This window comes from Dacryopinax primogenitus (genome assembly GCF_000292625.1).
Source record: "Dacryopinax primogenitus strain DJM-731 SS1 chromosome Unknown DACRYscaffold_8, whole genome shotgun sequence".
Classification (NCBI taxonomy): Eukaryota; Fungi; Basidiomycota; class Dacrymycetes; order Dacrymycetales; family Dacrymycetaceae; genus Dacryopinax; species Dacryopinax primogenitus.
The window spans coordinates 863,196-879,660 of NW_024467205.1; the positions used below are offsets into that span (position 1 = coordinate 863,196).

Below are 16,465 nucleotides of genomic sequence, written 5' to 3' on the forward strand. Positions count from 1 at the left end.
AGGTCAGAGTAGGCCTTATATTTATACCTCTGTGGTGGAACCTGCTAGAACATCTTGCTTACTCAGCCTAGTCAGGTGATCAGGTCATATGAGGTCATGCACAGCCATGCACAGCAGGTCACCTGACCATCCAATCCTTCCAGCAGGTTCCAGCACATGCCAAGGTATACCAGCTACTTCCATGTCATAAAGGCTTAGTCATGTCTCTTGACCAAGCAATGAGCTGGTGCCCTGACAGCTACTACTATCCTAGTCCTTGGTTGTCCTTCCAATTCAATTAGATAATAATAAAAAATCATGTCTATGTAATCCAACAGCCAATTGGCATGCAATTGCTGTCTACTCACACTTCACCACTCTGATGAATGTTGATGTTGATTGGAGTAATGCAATTGCATGTGGCACATCCCACAATGCCTCCTCCTCCTTCTGCAGCAGCAGCTCCACTGCTGCCCACCATCGTTGATGTTGATTGGAGTAATGTGATCCTGTCTGGCAGCATTCACCACTCTATAACTCTGCTCAAGGGATTGGCAGATCATCTGCTGGATAGAAGCAGATGCATCAGTGTGGTGTGATGGGTGGCTGCCAGGGTTGTATGCCCACTGTGGAGCTTAGTGAGGGCACCAATACCAATGTGCTTGCATAGGTAGATGTGCCTTGCAATGGCAGCTGGATTGCAAATTAGCTTACAAAAGTACCCAACCCATTTTGTAAACACCCACCAGTGCAGACATAGTGCCAGTCATGGTCATAAGGTGCCTGCTCCTTGAAGGCACTGGTCTTAACAATGTTGGCCCATGTAGCAGTCCTCCAACAGATGTTGGACAGAGAGTTCTTGCACTTGATTGAGTAATGTGATCATGTCCGTGGAAATGCAGATTGTCCCTGTGTGAAGAGGCTGAAGGAGGTGTCGCCAGTGCTGAACCAGGTGCAGCACCAGTTATTCAAGGACAAGGAGAAGCCAGAGGTAATCTGGGTTTGAAGAGAGCAAGAATTCATAAAAAATACCAGTTGGGTCTACAGGTGCTTCTGACAAGACCAGGGCCCTGAATTGGGGCTGTCCGTTTAGACAGTCCATAGAGGAGTGGCTGTTAGCAGGCATCAGAGAAAAGCAATGACAGCATGCAAGAATTTGACAGGTTGGCATTGTTTGATGGGTCAGATATCAAATAGGCTGAGAAGCTGGTTGCATCCTGTCAACAGCCCTATTTAGACAAACAGGTTTGTCAAACACAAGACAAAGAGTAGTCCACAAGAGTAACCAACAATGTTGACCACCAAAGCAACCAATTTGTAGTGGCTGTACTCTGACATGAACAAAAAAAAAAATTCTGGCTTGGCATTGACCCTGAGTGCCACCAATTTCTGATATTTATGTTGACTCCGGCACAGTGACTGTTGAAAGGAAGATTCGCCGTTGCCGAACGGCGGCGGCGTGTGGCGGTCTGATCATATTGAATTGGACTAACAAATTTCTAGCTTTCATATGCTAGCCCTCAGGGGGTTTACCGCATTTGGCGGTCTGTCCGGAGACCAAAGGGGAAAACATATCCCGGTTCATCCCTTACTATCGTTCGTCATTTGGATTCGGGCTTGCTGATAGGTAATACCCACGGCGCCCTCCTATTTATATCATTGTATTCGGTCTCACTTACTCCTTCTGAAGAGATCATGCACGACTGAAATCTGGGGCTCTCCACAGTACCTCCACATTGCGGAGAAGTCTACCCACGGGGCCCCATTCAGCAGCCAGGAGCGCTCTGTGTGGGAAGATGTCACTGATAACATGGTGCTTCTGTGAGGACGGCTTCCGTGAGGCTATATAAGCCCAGGCACCTCTTGTCTTATCGACGTGGTTCGTTCGCCTTCTAAGCTACCTGCTTCGCTTCCATCACGATCCCACCTAGCAAAAATGGGGCAAGACAAAGGTGTTGTGATGCTTTGGTTCTTATCCAGCATTGCCATCATCAATTCGATGGTCAATGGCTATGACGGATCCATGATGACTGTAAGATTTTCTTGGCTACTATTCCACTACAGCGCTCAACACATTGTCATAGGGAATGCAATCTTTGACCCAATGGAACGACTGTAAGTCACAGTCAATTGCGCTGTTGCAAAACCTCAACGTTACCTGCAGCATTCAACCACCCCACCTCAGCGGCTCTCGGTCTGCTCAATGCCATTTTCAACGCCGGTGGTACCTGCGGTGTCGTTATTGCACCTTATTGCACCGACTTACTTGGTCGCCGCCTTGGTATTGTAAGTTGAGTCATCGCGTTGCCCCCAAATGCTAACGAGAAACAGGCTATCGGCTCTGTCATCATCCTCGTCGGAGTTATTCTGCAGGCCGCTGCCGCGAACACTAGCATGTTTATCGGTGCCCGTTTCATCATTGGCTTCGGTCTCTCCATTTCCAGCAATGCTGTAAGTCCCTTGAACTCCACTATGCGTGACAGGGCTGACGATGTGACCAGGCACCCATTCTAGTAGCTGAGCTTGCCCATCCTCGGTTCCGTGGTACCATCACTTCGCTGTACAACACCCAGTGGCCTCTTGGCGGTATCCTGGCCGCTTGGATCACCTACGGCACCTTCCAGATTCCCGGTGCAGCAGCATGGCGCATCCCATCTGCTCTGCAGGCCGTGCCATCCGTCATCCTTCTATGTTTCCTGCCTTTCATGCCCGAGTCACCTCGCTGGCTGGTCGACAAGGGCAAGTCCGATCAGGCCCGGGCTATCCTAGGTCGCCTGCACGGGAACGGGGACATCCACGCTCCACTCGTCGAGCTCGAGATGAACGAAATTGAGGAAGCGATCAAGTTTGAGCGACAGAACGAGAAGGTCTCCTGGCTCGAGCTCATCGCTACGCGTAAGCTTTCCCCCTTCCTTTAGCGAGTCACGCTGACCCTCTACAGCCGGAAACAGGTACCGCATGTTCCTCGCTATCTGCGTCGGTATTTTCTCCCAATGGAGCGGGAACGGTCTGACAGGCTACTACCTCACGCAAATCCTGAAGCAAATAGGGATTACCGACGCTCAGTTCCAGCTCCGGCTCAACGGTGGGAAAGAGATCCAAGCCTGGGTGCTAGCCTGCGTTGGCGCCTTCCTGACAGATCACGTTCCCCGCCGAGTACAGTTCATCACCGGGACATCGGGCATGATGATCTGTTTCTCGGCCCTCACTGGCCTGACAGCGGCGTACAACAACAACCCTTCGCGTCCTATTGGCCTGGCGGCGATCTCGTTTATCTTCTTCTACTCGGCGTTCTACTCCTGTGGCTGGCAGGGTCTCACCACCCTGTACCCAACAGAGATAATGCCGTACAATATCCGTGCCAAGGGCCTGGCAGTCTCTAACCTGACCGTCAACCTCGCTCTCTTCTTCAACAGCTACATCAACCCCATCGGGATGGCGAACCTAGGCTGGAAGTTCTACCTCGTCTACGTCGCGTGGCTCCCATGCGAAGTGCTCATAATGGTGTTCTTTTTCAAGGAGACCAAGGGGCATACGCTCGAGGAGCTCGCAGTGATCTTCGATGGAGAGAAGGCGGAGGTTGCTGGTAATAGGCTCGGGTTCGACCCGGCCCAGCAGGAGATCGCGGACGTGAACGCTGAGCTTGCTAAGGTTGAGGGGCATGGGACGAGCACACCGGATGATATGGAGAAGGGGGAGCCGGAGCATATCGAGCGTCAGGCTTGAGTATTGCTTGCTCAGTGCCGCTGATACTGATGCTGATGCTATACACCTTACGGCCTGCTACAACCGCACACCTATTGCTATTGTACACACCAGATAGGGAATGATTATTAACTCACGTTCAGGAAGAGGCACATGTTGCGAGCTCAGAAGTACATTCAGCTGTATTCGGCACTTGCTTTATCAGTCGGTGATCCGCACCAAGGCAACGCAGGGCAGTGTAGTACAACTTGTGCATTATCAGAACCCCGTATAGTAACCTACCCGCGAACATCAACATTCCGGAACACACTCACAGGAGGCAGACACATAGTAAGTGGTCAATCAAACCAACACCGTCTCGCCAATACTCTCACAAGCCGTAAACCTCCCGCTCCCGATTCCCACCTTTTCACACTCCTCCTTCAGCCTCTGCGGGGGGTCCATCACCTTCTCCGTAGTGAGCATCCACGTGCCCCAATGCATGCCCACCCCCCTCCGGGCCTGCACGTCCCGGAAGAGGAGGGCGCTGTCCTGCGGCGCACAGTGTACGGGGGACATCATCTGCCTTGGCAAGTATGCGCCTATGGGGATAAGCGCAAGGTCGAAACCCCCAAACCGGGCGCCGATGTCTTTGAACACGGGGCACACAGGCATCTTCGTCTCGTCCATCCCGTCGGGGACGGCCCGGTACCCCGTATCTCCAGCGAACCAGATCTTGACCGGGGCGGGGGCGGCGTGGGCGGCATCTTGTGAGGAGGGGATGGACTCCAGTGCCCAAGAGGCCCAGAGCGTCTTGAACCTATCAGAGAGAGAGCGGCCCGTGAAATGCTGACAGGGCGTGCAGGTCAGCCTGAACCTCTCTTCTACGCCTTTGACCACTCCTCCCGCACCCTCTCCTTCTTCAGCCTGGGAGGGGAGGAGCACGGTACACTCGCGCTGCTCCCACCAGTCCATGCAGGTCCAGTCCTCTCCCGGAACCGCAAGACTCTGAAAATACGCGTCGTTTGCCAGGGGAGCGAATATATGCGGTGGCCCGCCTTTCTGTTGACGCAGGGTCTGGAGGGTGTGAGTGTCCATGTGGTCGTAGTGGTTGTGCTGGTGCGTGTTAGCTTCTTTCGGGAAGGGGAAAGGGAGGACGTACGGAGATGACCACAGCGTCCACTTGGGGGATGTCTTCTATCTTACACGGGGGAGCTGGAGTGCGACGTGTCAATGTTATGCGCATATATGTAGCATACGATGGGACGCACGCGTATACCTCGCAGGACCGATCCACTGTACCGGCGAACAGCGATGCGAGAACACCGGGTCGAAGAGGATCCTCGCTCCTCTTGCAGCGCCTTTCGGGGTAGGCAGCTCGACCAAGAAGCACGCGTGTCTGTGCGTGTCCATTTAGTTCATATGCAGATATAAGGAGGGGAAGGCGCACCCAAGCCAAGTAGCCTTCGTCTTCTCCGCCTGTCCCTCTCCCCAATTAGGCTTCACAACGGGCAACAACACAGAGATGTTAGGAGGCACTTTGTTCTTCCACATCTCGCGTATGAGCCCTACGATGGCTAGGAAACGGAGACCTTGTGCTTGGGGGCGGAAGGATGGCCATGGGTTGTGGAACCCTCCTGTGGGGAGGTGGTGGGCTGGTTGACTTGCAGGGCTGGGGGAGGGGGAGGAGAGGGGGACGGTGACGATGAGGGATGAGAGGGGGATGACCATGATGAACAGACTACAGTGAAAGTACAGAGAGAAAGAGGAAGGGACGGTTGCCAGCGACGAGTCGATGTATGCACTTATACCATCTGTCCCTGATCAAAGCCAGCCTCGTTCGACGCAGGGATCGGCGCAATGGACGACGTCAGCTCACCGGCGGCCGTTGGACTGACATGCCGAGGGACGCGTCAACGACAACAAGAGCGGAGTCAACGACGGTATTTACATCGTGGACGTTGTGGACAGCGTGGATTGATAACCCCGACAACGCCCATGATATGACCCACGTGAGTTGACCATGGTTATCATCATTACGTTACATTAGAATACAACACTTGCCTACAACCATACATCTCATCCCTCATACTGCGTCAAATCCAGCGTAAGCGTCCTCGAGCTATTCACCTCTTGATCCCTGTAGATCCCAACCAGCGAATTCCCTCTCTCGTACAGCGAGTTCTTCAATGAGATCACGATGAACTGGAATCCCTCACCCGCATGTTCCCGTAGATACGTCGCAATCTTCGCCACGTTCGTATTGTCTAGCGCAGCGTCCACTTCGTCCAGTACGAAGAATGGCGAAGGCTGATAACTGTGGATCGCGAACAGCAAGGCGAGTGCGGCGACCGTCTTCTCCCCTCCCGAAAGCAGCTCCATATCACGGAACCGTTTCATAGGGGGCATTGCATGATACTTCACTCCGGCAAGGTAGGGCTCCTCGCTGTCCTCCAGGGAGAGGTACGCGAACCCGCCTTCTGGTGCTACACGGCCCTTGGTCAGGTCCTTATACACCTTGTCGATCACGTCCGATATATGGTTATATGCTTTGTTGAACAGGTCGCATCTAGCCTGTGTCAGAATGGTGCACGGCTCATAGTCACAGTCGGCGTACCTCCGCTTCTTGACATCATTAAAGTCCTCACGCGCAGTCTTCGAGTCCTTCCGCGCCTTGTCAGCCTCCTTCTCCGCATCCTGCAATTTAGTCTCCACGTCTTCCAGCCGGTCCATGGCTTTCATATTCGGTGCCATCTTCTCGATCTCGGCGGTGATCTTGGCGATGCTAGCATCGATCTCGCTCAGCGCTTCGGGGGTGTCGTTCTCTCGGTCGTCGTCGTCTAGATCGGTGAAATCAACCTCGATGTCATAATCTTGCACCTGATGCGGCTGTTGCGTAGCATCTTCGTCTTCATCAAGTGCCATCTCGTCCCGTATGTTCTGAAGACGCGTCAGTTTACGTGCATGCATCGTTAGAGATATCTAACCTCTTCTATCGGCACGTTCTCCAGTCTCCCGGACTTGAGCGGCAGGTTAATCTCGTCAATGCGGCATTTGCGATATATGCCCGTTCTTTCCGCAGCAAGTTTGTCTATCTCAGTGTTCTGCAGATACACCGTCAGTCAAGCCCTAGTAACGTCCAGATGACGTGGACTGACCATGTCAGAAATCTCCTTCAAGGCTTTGTCCAGCGCAGCGGCAGCTTTCCCAGCAGCCCGCTTCGCTTCAGAAACCTTCTTCGCCTCCTGCTCATCCGCCTGGGCCAGCTCGCCTCGCTCCTTACGCAATTGAGCGAGCGCCTCCTCATCCTCGGTGATATCAGCAACTGCCTCTTCTTTCTGCTGCTGGAGTCGCTGTAACGCGGCCTCGGATTCGGAGGCCATCTGTTCCAGCCTCCCGAGTCGTTCCTTGGTGTTCGTGAGCTGAGAGGTCTCGAATTCCAACCTAATACTGCGTTCATAAAAGTTTAAGCACGAAAGAAGGATAGACGCACTGATGCTTTAGCCTTGAAATCTGTGTCTCGAAGCGAATTCTGGCCTCCTCGACCTCTTGATGTACCTTCAGCTGATGATCTTCGTACTCTCGGACACTTTTGATCTTGTACTTCCGGCAGAACGCCTTGAAGACTTCGTCCTCCGCTGCATCGATAACAACAGCTAACTCCTGAACCTCGCTCTGCACTTTTTCAAGAGTTTTGCGAGCCTGTCTTAGTAGTCAATAAATGGAATATTGTCGTAGGGGAGGAATCACCTTCTCCAGTTCGGGTTGCACTGCCTTAAGTTCCTTATTGACGTGCTTCGCCTCTTCCTGGATACCGGTCAAACGAGTAGAAGCAGCATTTAACTCGTCTTTCGCAGCGCTTAGATCGCTTCCCAGATTAGCGATGCGAGTCTGCAGTCCTTCGTCTACGGACTGGCGAGGTTTCGACTGTGTGAGCTCCCGAAGCTGAGCAACGAGCTTGTCGAGTGTACGCTTCAAACCTTTACTGATGTGAGATGGCAGGCGTTTGGTACCGCGGTGCCCTGCTTACCAGCCGTATCTTCATCACTCCACTTCCGCTCCTTACTGTGCCGCGAACTGCCACCAGTGATCAGACCGCTCTTGTGAATGACCGTGCCATCCAGAGTCACAGCTAATGAAACCATTCAGCAACAGTCTTGATCGAAGACAGAGCTATTCACCTTTCACATCTAAGCCCTTGTTGTAGCAAACGTCCTGAGCGATCTTCATCGTGTCGCATACAAGAGAGTTACTGCACACATGCAGCATGGCCTTCTCCACAGCGGAATCGTACTGAATGAGTTCGAACGCCAACCGTGCTCCTCGTGAGACATTCCGGTATCGCTCGTGGATGGTCTTTGTCTGCAGAGTATCTAGTGGAAGAAATGTAGCCTGTCCTTTCCTCTGATTGCGAAGGTACTAGAAAGGGTTATGAGATGCTAAATACAACGATTTCGATGCTCGCTCACCTCGATGCATTCGATGGCCTGTTTCTCCTCATCGACAACAATCGAGTCGATGTCTTTGCCGAGAACAATGGAAACGGCGGTATCGTACTTGCGCGCGATTGGCTTGCACAGATTAATAACGCGGCCACGCACTCCAGGGAAGAGTCGTTGTAGTTCGTCCAGAGTCTCCTTAAGCCGCATTTCGCGCTCAGATTCACGCTGATCCATCCCAGCTTCAAGGAGGCGATCGTGCGTGTCCTGGATTTTCTCTGTCAGTTCACGTTCCAGTCGGCTGCATCACGATCAGCACTGGGCCCTGGAAAGGATGGTCAAACGTACTTGATACGATCACGCTCTGCGATTGCGTTGTTCAGTTCCCGTTTCGTCGTTGCAAGTTGATTTTCGATCTCCTTCACACGCTTTTGTGCCTATTGATGGGGTCAGACAGAGCAGACCGTGCTAGTATCGCGGCTCACAATGTCTTTCTTCTCCGCTTGGCTAGCCCCATCGGATACGAGCTTCTCCTTCTGGGAGCGCAATTGATCAAACTTGTCTTGAGTCCGATCCATGGCGCGCTTGTGCGTCTTCTCGTCTCGTGCCAGGGTCTCTCGTTGTTGCCGCTCTGCCACGGCTAACGTGGCTGCCTGTCCTTTGCTACATATGATTGTCAGAGGCTGAGGGGACTAGGTATAAGCTACGCGAACAGCTTGTGATATTCATCAAGACTGTGCTCGTCAAACGATAGCCCCTTCTGTGCAGCCGCTCGAGCAGCGTCTAGACGTGTCCGTGAGCTGAGTAAATGTACACACGATCATCAACTTACCAGCCGCCTGCTTAGCCGCTTTTTGAACAGCGGTCAAATCAGTAGTCAGCTTCTCAACGGCCTCTTCTCCTTTCCCGATATCACGGCGCGTTGGCTCAGCCAGTGCTAGTGCCTTCCGAGCCTTGGATTGTGCGTGTTCAATCTGAGCATTGAGCTCCACAACCCGTGGCCGCTACGATGGATGGAATATTGAGTGAATGAGGGAGATAGAACGAATGAGCCGTACTTTCTCTTCTAAAGACTTCTCCGCTTTTTTGATCTGTTTATCTGCCTGCATAGTGGCCTTGTGCTGCTCTGCTTGCTGCTTTCGTGCCTTGTCATGAGCAGCATCTAGCTTCGTCTAGAAAAACTGTCTTAAGCGGCATATATGAAGTTGTAGGCGGTGCTACATACCTGCTCGGCTCGCATAGCAGCAAGCTCCTGGTTTTTCGCCTTGATCTGTTCCGTGTTGTTTTCAATGGTGCCTTGGATATGATATAGTTTCAACAACAGTCGGTTCACAATGAGCGCATCCTCGCCGTGTGTGAGACCCAACAGCAGCACGATTTCGGCATAACTCACCTTCTCGGAAACAAGTCGCTCAAACTTCTCGGCCTCCGTCTTCTGCTCTCTGTACTGCTTGATATCAGTCGCGATACCACGACGTTTGGTGTAGTTGAAGGTTGCGTTCTCAGTGGCGCGCTCCTGGGCAGCCTTTGCCCTCTCGTATTCAGGTGAAAGCTCAAGCGATCTGCACTTCAGTCAGCGCGAGGTATTGTGGTGCATGTATGCGCATACCCAGAAATCTGGTCTATGAGACGCGACAGATCCTTGGAGCTCTGGCTTGCAACGGCCTCGACATCACCCTGGAAAACCAGGAAGTTGCGCGCCTTGACAAGGATTTGTTGTTGCTCGAGAACGGAGTTGTATGCATGGTAAGTAACAACCTTGTTGTTGATACGATACTCAGAAGCTCCAGTTAGGGAGATGCTGGGATCAAGTCAACAAAGATAGAAGACAGACTCATGCAACTCACTTTCGTTGGAACCGGTACGCCTTCCCGTTCTCGTCCTCGTACACAGCAGCTACCCAAGCCTTGTCACCGTCACCATCACCCGACTCTTCAACATCCTCCGCCTCTTCTGCACCATCCTCTCTTCCTAGCTTGCGACCGCGATAGATGAGATCTTTCAGTTGTCCACTCCGCAGATGGGAACTCTTGACACCAAGGACGAACGAGATCGCGTCCATGAGGTTGGACTTGCCCGCACCATTAGGTCCGATAACACATGTGAACGTCTTGAACGGTCCGATGACTTGATGTCTTCGGTAGGACTTGAAGTTGAAGACCTCGATCTGCTGCAGCATCTTGCCAGATGGCGGTAATAAATAAGGCAGGGCACTATCGGTCGTAATGGGAGACGCGCGCTGGTAAGACGCGTCTGCTTCCGCTGCAACGAAGGTGACTGTTGGATGACAATAAACACAAGAGTCGTGTATAAAGAATCAAATGTACTGGTTATTGGGTCTACAACAAAGGTCAGTGAGAAGACGGGCTAACATAATAAACACACGAATTTGGAAAAGGACTTGGGAATATGTTCAGGACTGCGAAAGCAAAATGTAATGCGCATTCCGAGACGGGGAATCGAACCCCGAGCCAGTGCGTGAGAGGCACTAATGTTAGCCATTACACCATCTCGGATGCCATGGGGGGGCTCCTCTTTTGCATATTGATATACGTTATATTTTCTCATCCAGCTTGCAAATAGTCAATACATTCGCAGACAATACTAATTTATTACAATATGAAACCTAATGACTAGTTCAGATCACTAAGTGTGTATCGTAACGCCCACCGCAAGGGCCCAGCGAGTGGCGTTTCAGTGATGCGCGGCACATCTCGACCATGCAATGCATGGCGACGCCCTGTGTACCTAAGAATACAGCAACCCCGCATATATTTTACCACTCTCTGACAGCTCAACTCTCTCCATCTACTGGGTGCACAACGGGCACCGTGGATAAAGATGAGCCAAGAGGCTCATAAGGCGACGAACGGTCATGCGAATGGAACAGACGCGTATCCGAACGGTCATGCGAGGCACAAGTCTGAAGAAGTGAAGGATGGAGATGCACAGGATACGACGATACCTGTCCAAACTGTGAGAACATCTAGTCTGGACTTGGACGACTTGGACGACGCATTTTCTTTGGGAGATGATGATGGTTTGGAGAAACTCGATATTGCACCTTCAATATCTTTCCGAGAGATGGCGGAGCAGGAGCAGGCTGAGGCGGCATTAGAAGATGAGGTAGAGGAGGAGCATTTACCGACTCCGTCCAGAACTGCATTCCGAGAAGTTGTGGGGGACTCTCCAGGAGACCAGACGCCAACGGGGTCGTTCGCTTTTGATGGGATCTCCGAGGTGGACGGACGTTCACCAGATGGCAAGCAGGTCATCACGCTCGACATGAACGGCGGCACCCCCCACACGCCAGACATTACCTCGCCAGAAATGCTTGCAACTATGGAAACCCCTGTACACGAAGACCCTCCTGTGAATCGGGTGATATCACAGACGCCCGAGCTCGCTACAGAGTTTGTCGACATCTCCCTCGAACCTGGTCCTGGAGAGCCGCGCCGAGAAGTGTCAGCTACGACAACCCCAACAACTGCCACTACAGTAGTCACTTCCACGACTGCTTCTTTCCTCTCTACACCTGCGTCCACTACGAGTTCGTCCGCACCAGGATCAGCTCGATCAAGCCACGAAGTTGGAAGTGCGGAAAGCCCCAGGCTGCAGAACGGCGTTCCTTCTCACGACGAACCACAACATATCGCACCCCCACCACCACGACACACTCGCCACCGAGGACCATCAGTATTAGAGACCGTGATCAGTCAAACGCGGCCTGTATATCTCCCGCCCAAGCCAAAGTCGGAGGACAGGAGGCATTTGAAAGACTGGCAGACGATGATGGCACATGCGAGAGCTGCAGGTACGTGATTGGCCGCTTGTTGAAGATCTTTCTTCCTAAATATCACCATATCGTTTAGAGCAAAAGCGAAAACATGAGGCCGAGTTGCTGGCTGTGGAGAAGGAGCATCACATGGCTCAGATGCTGGAAATCTGGGAGAGGGAGATCATGCCGGACATTACCGCCGCGGCAAAGGACAAGAAGCTGCGAAAGTTGTGGTGGACCGGTGTTCCTCCGAAACTGCGAGGACGTGTATGGGCAGCCACAGTTGGTAATCCATTAGCTCTGAGTAAAGGTAAGCGCAGGGGTTGCCATGTCGGATATCCGAGATATATGCTGAATCGCGCCCAGATTCCTGGCGGCCATACATCTCCCGAGCGCGAAGAGCTGTCACCGCTGGCAAATTTCCGCGACAAACGTTGGAGCTCATCGAAGATGACATCGCGGAGACCATGCCTTCTCTGCGAATTTTCGACGCAGTACACGGGCCTCTGCATCAGGATCTACGAGACATGTTGTGCGCATGGACCGTTGCCAGGAGTGAAGAGGGGTTGTCATATGTAAGAAGACGGTCATCGCTAGCGCTTCTCTGACTAAAATGGCTCAGGTGCGAGGGGCTTCGCACGTAGCGGGCATGTTCCTCATCAACATGCCGGTGGAGCAAGCGTTCTTCTGCTTCCGGAATCTGCTCGATCGCCATTGCCTACGATCTTTCTATACAGGGCAGAACGACGACGTGAGTCTATGCATGCCATCACTGAAGCCACGTAGCTAATTTCGGACCAGATGGAAGGATACTATCGGTAAGCATTTCCCCGAGCCTTAGGCGCTCTCCGGCTGAGAGTTTGGGTCAGAATATTCGACACATTGCTGGCGGATGTTATGCCCAAAGGTTCGTTCCCCGCCCAACTCCCAACATCGTGATAACTTTATCTCCCCCCGTCCAGTGTACTACAACTTCCAGCGACATCACATCCCGCCCACGCGATATCTGCCAGACTGGATCATGCCCGTCTTCGTCCCCCACCTACCATTCGACACTTGTGCACGAATATGGGATCTGGTGCTCCTCGAAGGGGACTCATTCCTCTTCCGCGCAGCGCTAGCAGTGTTGGGGGTGATGGAGGGACGCCTGTATTTCCCCGATCACGACGAGCTTATGCAGGTTTTACGCGGGGAAGACGGGACGCGTGGGAAGGGGAAAGGTAAGGAACTGGTTGACGATGCTGGTAGGTACGCGCAGTACGGCATGACGGAGGAAGCGGTGTTCGACCGGATCGCAGCTGTCCACGAAGAGTGGAAGGACAACACGTGGATGCGTCTTGTTCAGCGGGAACTGCCTGATCTTTGATCCTCAGTCTCATTCCAACCAAGGACATTACCTCTGTCGGTTTATATGTATTCTATCGCATCTAATTGGAAGGAGGACGCGAGCCTCGCATCACCTGTACGAATCTATTTCATGCTTCATTTCCCTTCTTGCAGCACCTCCTGCACCGTCCGCCTATGCTCGACAACGTCCGCGACGATCGCCTGCGCGTCGTGGAAAGACTTGAACTCGATGTGCGGGATGTCATGCGTCCGGCAGTAGCTCGCTAGGTCGTTTTCCCCGTTATCCTTGATCTTGACGAATAGCAGGTCGGCGTGCTTTGCCGCAGACAGATCTGGAGCACATTCAGCTCTAGCCTTTCCCCAGGGTAGTTTACTTGCCGGAGACACCATCACCGAAGAAGAAAAGCGTAGGGCGATGCGCCAGCTCCCGGTAAGGGAGGATCGCCCACGACTTGTCGTGTCCGAACCCACTGTCCGACGTCGTCAGCCCTTCTCATCAGGATAGCGTGCAAGCCCACCTGTCCGGGTGTCGGTACTGAATATCCCACTTCTTCCCGCCATCCTCCACGACCACAGAATTACAGATCACGTCAATCTCCGAGGCCTCGTCGTCCCCCAAAAGCGTGGAGAGCACGCCCCGCAGCGTAGGCTCCATCCCGCTGCCATGGGCGTCAGATTGCTCACATCAGGATGGGATACACAGACCTGGAAACGATCACGACCGGGACGGCATGGGCCTTGCACCATCTGTAAAAGTCCTTGAACCCCGGGTCGAGCTTGATGTCTACCCACGCAGTAAACTGTCAGCGATGATCCGGGAAGGGCGCCTCAGCACCTTGGGCAAGGGAAAGACGCACTCTTCTTGAGCAGCTCGACACATTCGTTGAATGGCACTCCATTCGCAGCTACACTCTGGAGCATCTCGCGGAATGCGTCTCTACCCAGGTGAGCCGCAGAACCACATCAGTCGTAAACGCGGTGGAGGAGGACGGGCGCACCGGAAAGTGATCTTCCCCGCGAGGACTTCGATATTGAGCGCCCTCCTTTACACGCGTCAGCAGGCGTATAAGAAGAGCATGGAGGGCATACCTCTTCTCCAACCCAAACCCGAGATTGTCCGTCAAGACTAGCCCCCTGTCAGCGCCTACACACTCCAGAGAGAACAAACACACAATCATTCGAGTCTGTCATAGTGATAGTCCCATCCCTTCATTCAAACCTCAGTAAACAGGATGCAGCATGAGCCAGAATATGCGACGCACCAGTCGGAGAGAGCCACAAACTGGGCGTCTTTGTATATCGGCGGATAGGGGAGTGTGCTATGCGGCCTAGAGGCGGGGTCGATAGGTGTCTGATCCGGCATATCTACAAATCGAATCAACTAAGGGGTCGAAGTGAATTGTACAGAAGAGAGAGGTGGTGGGAGGTCGAAGAGATGTTGACAGTGGAGGGCGTCGGTGTTGCGCTGTAAATTACATTGCGTCCCTGTTGACATCATACCCTCTCTATTTCCCACGGTCACCTGAAAGTTGGAGTATCAAACTCCAATTTTCAACAATAAGATTTTAAAATAAATTATTTCATTGCAGGTGATTATTTTATTATACTTTTCATCCACGTACACTCTGTGCTATCCGTAACGCCGCTTCCTTGCCTTGGCGCACACAGTCCCCCACACTCACCCCGCCAGCTTCAGCACCGATCATCTCCAGCCTGCCTGCATACGGCCTTTCGAGCAGTGCATGGCGTAGTTGTGCCACACGGGCAGAATGCTCCATCCCCGGAGTGGGGATACACTTCTTGGCCACGACGAACCTACGCTTGTCAGTCTGGCTCACAGAGGCAAGAGAGCACCCACCTGTGGTAGAGCGGGTCGGGGACCGGGATGCCCAGATGCTGCCTGAGAGCAGCGAGGAATTCCGGCAGGTACGGCTCGCCGAACCTCCGCTTGTACGGGCCCCCGGACATCATCGTCATCTTCACCGCTCCGGGTAGCGTGTCCTGCTCTCCAAGAGCAACGCTGTCAAACACCGTCCCCAAGATCCCCGGGTTGTCCTCCGTCACCTCGCTATATCCTCCCTCCGGGCGAGGGACAAGATACCCGAATCCAGCAGGATGGGGAAATCGGGGGAAGACGAGGTTGAGCAGGAGGACGCTGGAGTAGTGCGAGTGCGGGATGAGGAAGTGTAAGCCTGGGTCTGGGAGGATCTCAGGCAGACTCTGGAATGGCAGAGCGCTGATGATGTGTGTTGGGCAGTCTTCGGGTAGTTCTCTGCTTGCTCTTACCTGGCAAAGATCAGCGCCGTTTACCATATTATCAAAGCTTGAAGAGACGTACTTTGAAATCCTCTTCCTCAGCGTACACAGAGACGACTCCAGTGCCCTTAATGATCCTCACATTCGCCCTCGTCGCCAGCTCAGCCTCCATCGCCCGAGGCAGCGTCTCCATGCCCTCCTTAAACGAGTACACGCTGACGTTGCGCATCATTTGTCCAACATCTCCCATATCATACCCACTCATATCCTCCGCCAGCACCCTCCCAGCAGCGCGCATCCCGAGCACGACACTCCCCCTCCCGAGCTCCTCCGCAGCCCACAAAGCCGGGAATGCAGACCGCACGCTGAGCTCACGCGAGTCGGCAGCATATATCCCATGAACGAGTGCGCTCCCGAATCGGCGGGCAAAGTCCACACCGAACCTACGGGTGAAGAACGAGTTGACTGACTCGTCCTCTGCCTTTGGGGGCCGGTTGGCGCGCCGCAGGGGTTCGCCGAGGATCGCGGGTAGGAGAGGACGCAGGAGGGGGTTGAAAGGTGTTGCCAGTGCACCGAGGAGAGAGGAAGGGAGGAGCGTGAGCGGGGAAAAAAATATGTATCTGTTCCTCGCTGCCGGTGCGCTCTTGGACACTGTCACCAGCTGGTCTTTCAGTCCGAGCAGATGTACCTGCTCATCGTCAGTCCCGCCTTGAGCACGTTGATGGACGTACGAGTTCTAGCAGCGCCCCGCTATTAGGCCTCAACGTCCTCGGCCCCGACTCCAATACCACTGACCCCCGCTCCCCTCTCTCGTCCTCTAGCTCCAGACGGTCACTCTTGATCCATCCTCCTAACCGAGGCCGGCTTTCGAGCAAGGTGATGCGTACTGCTGGCAAGATGCGTGATAGGTGGAATGCAGCTGAGAGGCCTGTGATGCCCCCGCCGATGACCATGACATGTTTTGTTGCTGTCATTGTAGTGG

The 16,465-nt window shown here is 53.4% G+C and overlaps 5 protein-coding genes and 1 non-coding gene across 6 annotated transcripts; 1 reads left to right on the forward strand and 5 right to left on the reverse strand.

The window, feature by feature from the left end:
* Positions 1 to 1,939: 1,939 nt before the first annotated feature.
* On the forward strand, positions 1,940 to 3,705 carry DACRYDRAFT_51785 (general substrate transporter; the record flags this gene model as incomplete). The annotated part of the gene is made up of 6 exons (XM_040775058.1): positions 1,940 to 2,011; positions 2,064 to 2,094; positions 2,144 to 2,265; positions 2,311 to 2,430; positions 2,481 to 2,874; positions 2,921 to 3,705. The coding sequence occupies 6 exons, from the start codon at positions 1,940 to 1,942 to the stop codon at positions 3,703 to 3,705; spliced, it is 1,524 nt and encodes a 507-aa protein (XP_040629224.1).
* Positions 3,706 to 3,951: 246 nt separating this feature from the next.
* DACRYDRAFT_66422 (Metallo-hydrolase/oxidoreductase) lies at positions 3,952 to 5,450 on the reverse strand. Its single transcript, XM_040775815.1, has 4 exons — positions 5,114 to 5,450; positions 4,935 to 5,062; positions 4,826 to 4,878; positions 3,952 to 4,779 (listed from the first exon to the last, which is right to left on the reverse strand). The coding sequence occupies exons 1-4, from the start codon at positions 5,392 to 5,394 to the stop codon at positions 4,027 to 4,029; spliced, it is 1,215 nt and encodes a 404-aa protein (XP_040629225.1). The 5' UTR covers positions 5,395 to 5,450; the 3' UTR covers positions 3,952 to 4,026.
* Positions 5,451 to 5,694: 244 nt separating this feature from the next.
* DACRYDRAFT_116045 (condensin complex subunit SMC1) lies at positions 5,695 to 10,281 on the reverse strand (the record flags this gene model as incomplete). Its single annotated transcript, XM_040770124.1, has 18 exons — positions 5,695 to 6,232; positions 6,281 to 6,603; positions 6,651 to 6,767; positions 6,822 to 7,107; positions 7,157 to 7,365; positions 7,414 to 7,643; positions 7,694 to 7,795; positions 7,845 to 8,082; positions 8,133 to 8,403; positions 8,451 to 8,539; positions 8,588 to 8,765; positions 8,816 to 8,885; positions 8,935 to 9,106; positions 9,161 to 9,274; positions 9,328 to 9,447; positions 9,496 to 9,664; positions 9,712 to 9,903; positions 9,950 to 10,281. The coding sequence occupies 18 exons, from the start codon at positions 10,279 to 10,281 to the stop codon at positions 5,743 to 5,745; spliced, it is 3,702 nt and encodes a 1,233-aa protein (XP_040629226.1). The 3' UTR covers positions 5,695 to 5,742.
* A 265-nt stretch (positions 10,282 to 10,546) lies between these two features.
* Positions 10,547 to 10,618, reverse strand: DACRYDRAFT_t37. Its single transcript has one exon. It is a non-coding gene; the product is annotated as a tRNA-Glu (tRNA).
* Positions 10,619 to 10,877: 259 nt separating this feature from the next.
* On the reverse strand, positions 10,878 to 14,612 carry DACRYDRAFT_22010 (uncharacterized protein). Its single transcript, XM_040772638.1, has 15 exons — positions 14,490 to 14,612; positions 14,400 to 14,434; positions 14,317 to 14,353; positions 14,226 to 14,270; positions 14,085 to 14,164; positions 13,933 to 14,011; positions 13,746 to 13,886; positions 13,606 to 13,697; positions 12,843 to 13,559; positions 12,750 to 12,787; positions 12,682 to 12,698; positions 12,503 to 12,631; positions 12,247 to 12,455; positions 11,975 to 12,190; positions 10,878 to 11,916 (listed from the first exon to the last, which is right to left on the reverse strand). The coding sequence occupies exons 1-9, from the start codon at positions 14,588 to 14,590 to the stop codon at positions 13,363 to 13,365; spliced, it is 807 nt and encodes a 268-aa protein (XP_040629227.1). The 5' UTR covers positions 14,591 to 14,612; the 3' UTR covers positions 10,878 to 11,916; positions 11,975 to 12,190; positions 12,247 to 12,455; positions 12,503 to 12,631; positions 12,682 to 12,698; positions 12,750 to 12,787; positions 12,843 to 13,362.
* Positions 14,613 to 14,827: 215 nt separating this feature from the next.
* Positions 14,828 to 16,457, reverse strand: DACRYDRAFT_79124 (Protoporphyrinogen oxidase; the record flags this gene model as incomplete). Its single annotated transcript, XM_040776377.1, has 4 exons — positions 14,828 to 15,042; positions 15,086 to 15,513; positions 15,566 to 16,171; positions 16,215 to 16,457. The coding sequence occupies 4 exons, from the start codon at positions 16,455 to 16,457 to the stop codon at positions 14,838 to 14,840; spliced, it is 1,482 nt and encodes a 493-aa protein (XP_040629228.1). The 3' UTR covers positions 14,828 to 14,837.
* Positions 16,458 to 16,465: the final 8 nt, after the last annotated feature.

Bases quoted from the DNA above. Each gene is read 5' to 3' on its own strand.
- DACRYDRAFT_66422 (XM_040775815.1), bottom strand. From the start codon at position 5,394: ATGGTCATCCCCCTCTCATCCCTCATCGTCACCGTCCCCCTCTCCTCC. The intron at 5,063-5,113 runs GTGCGCCTTCCC...GGACACGCACAG, and splicing joins ACGAAGGCTACTTGGCTTGG to ACACGCGTGCTTCTTGGTCG. The intron at 4,879-4,934 runs GTGCGTCCCATC...GTCGCACTCCAG, and splicing joins CGGTCCTGCGAGGTATACGC to CTCCCCCGTGTAAGATAGAA.
- DACRYDRAFT_22010 (XM_040772638.1), bottom strand. From the start codon at position 14,590: ATGCCGGATCAGACACCTATCGACCCCGCCTCTAGGCCGCATAGCACA. The intron at 14,271-14,316 runs GTATGCCCTCCA...ACGCGTGTAAAG, and splicing joins GGGTTTGGGTTGGAGAAGAG to GAGGGCGCTCAATATCGAAG. The intron at 13,560-13,605 runs GCAAGTAAACTA...AATGTGCTCCAG, and splicing joins CTTCGGTGATGGTGTCTCCG to ATCTGTCTGCGGCAAAGCAC.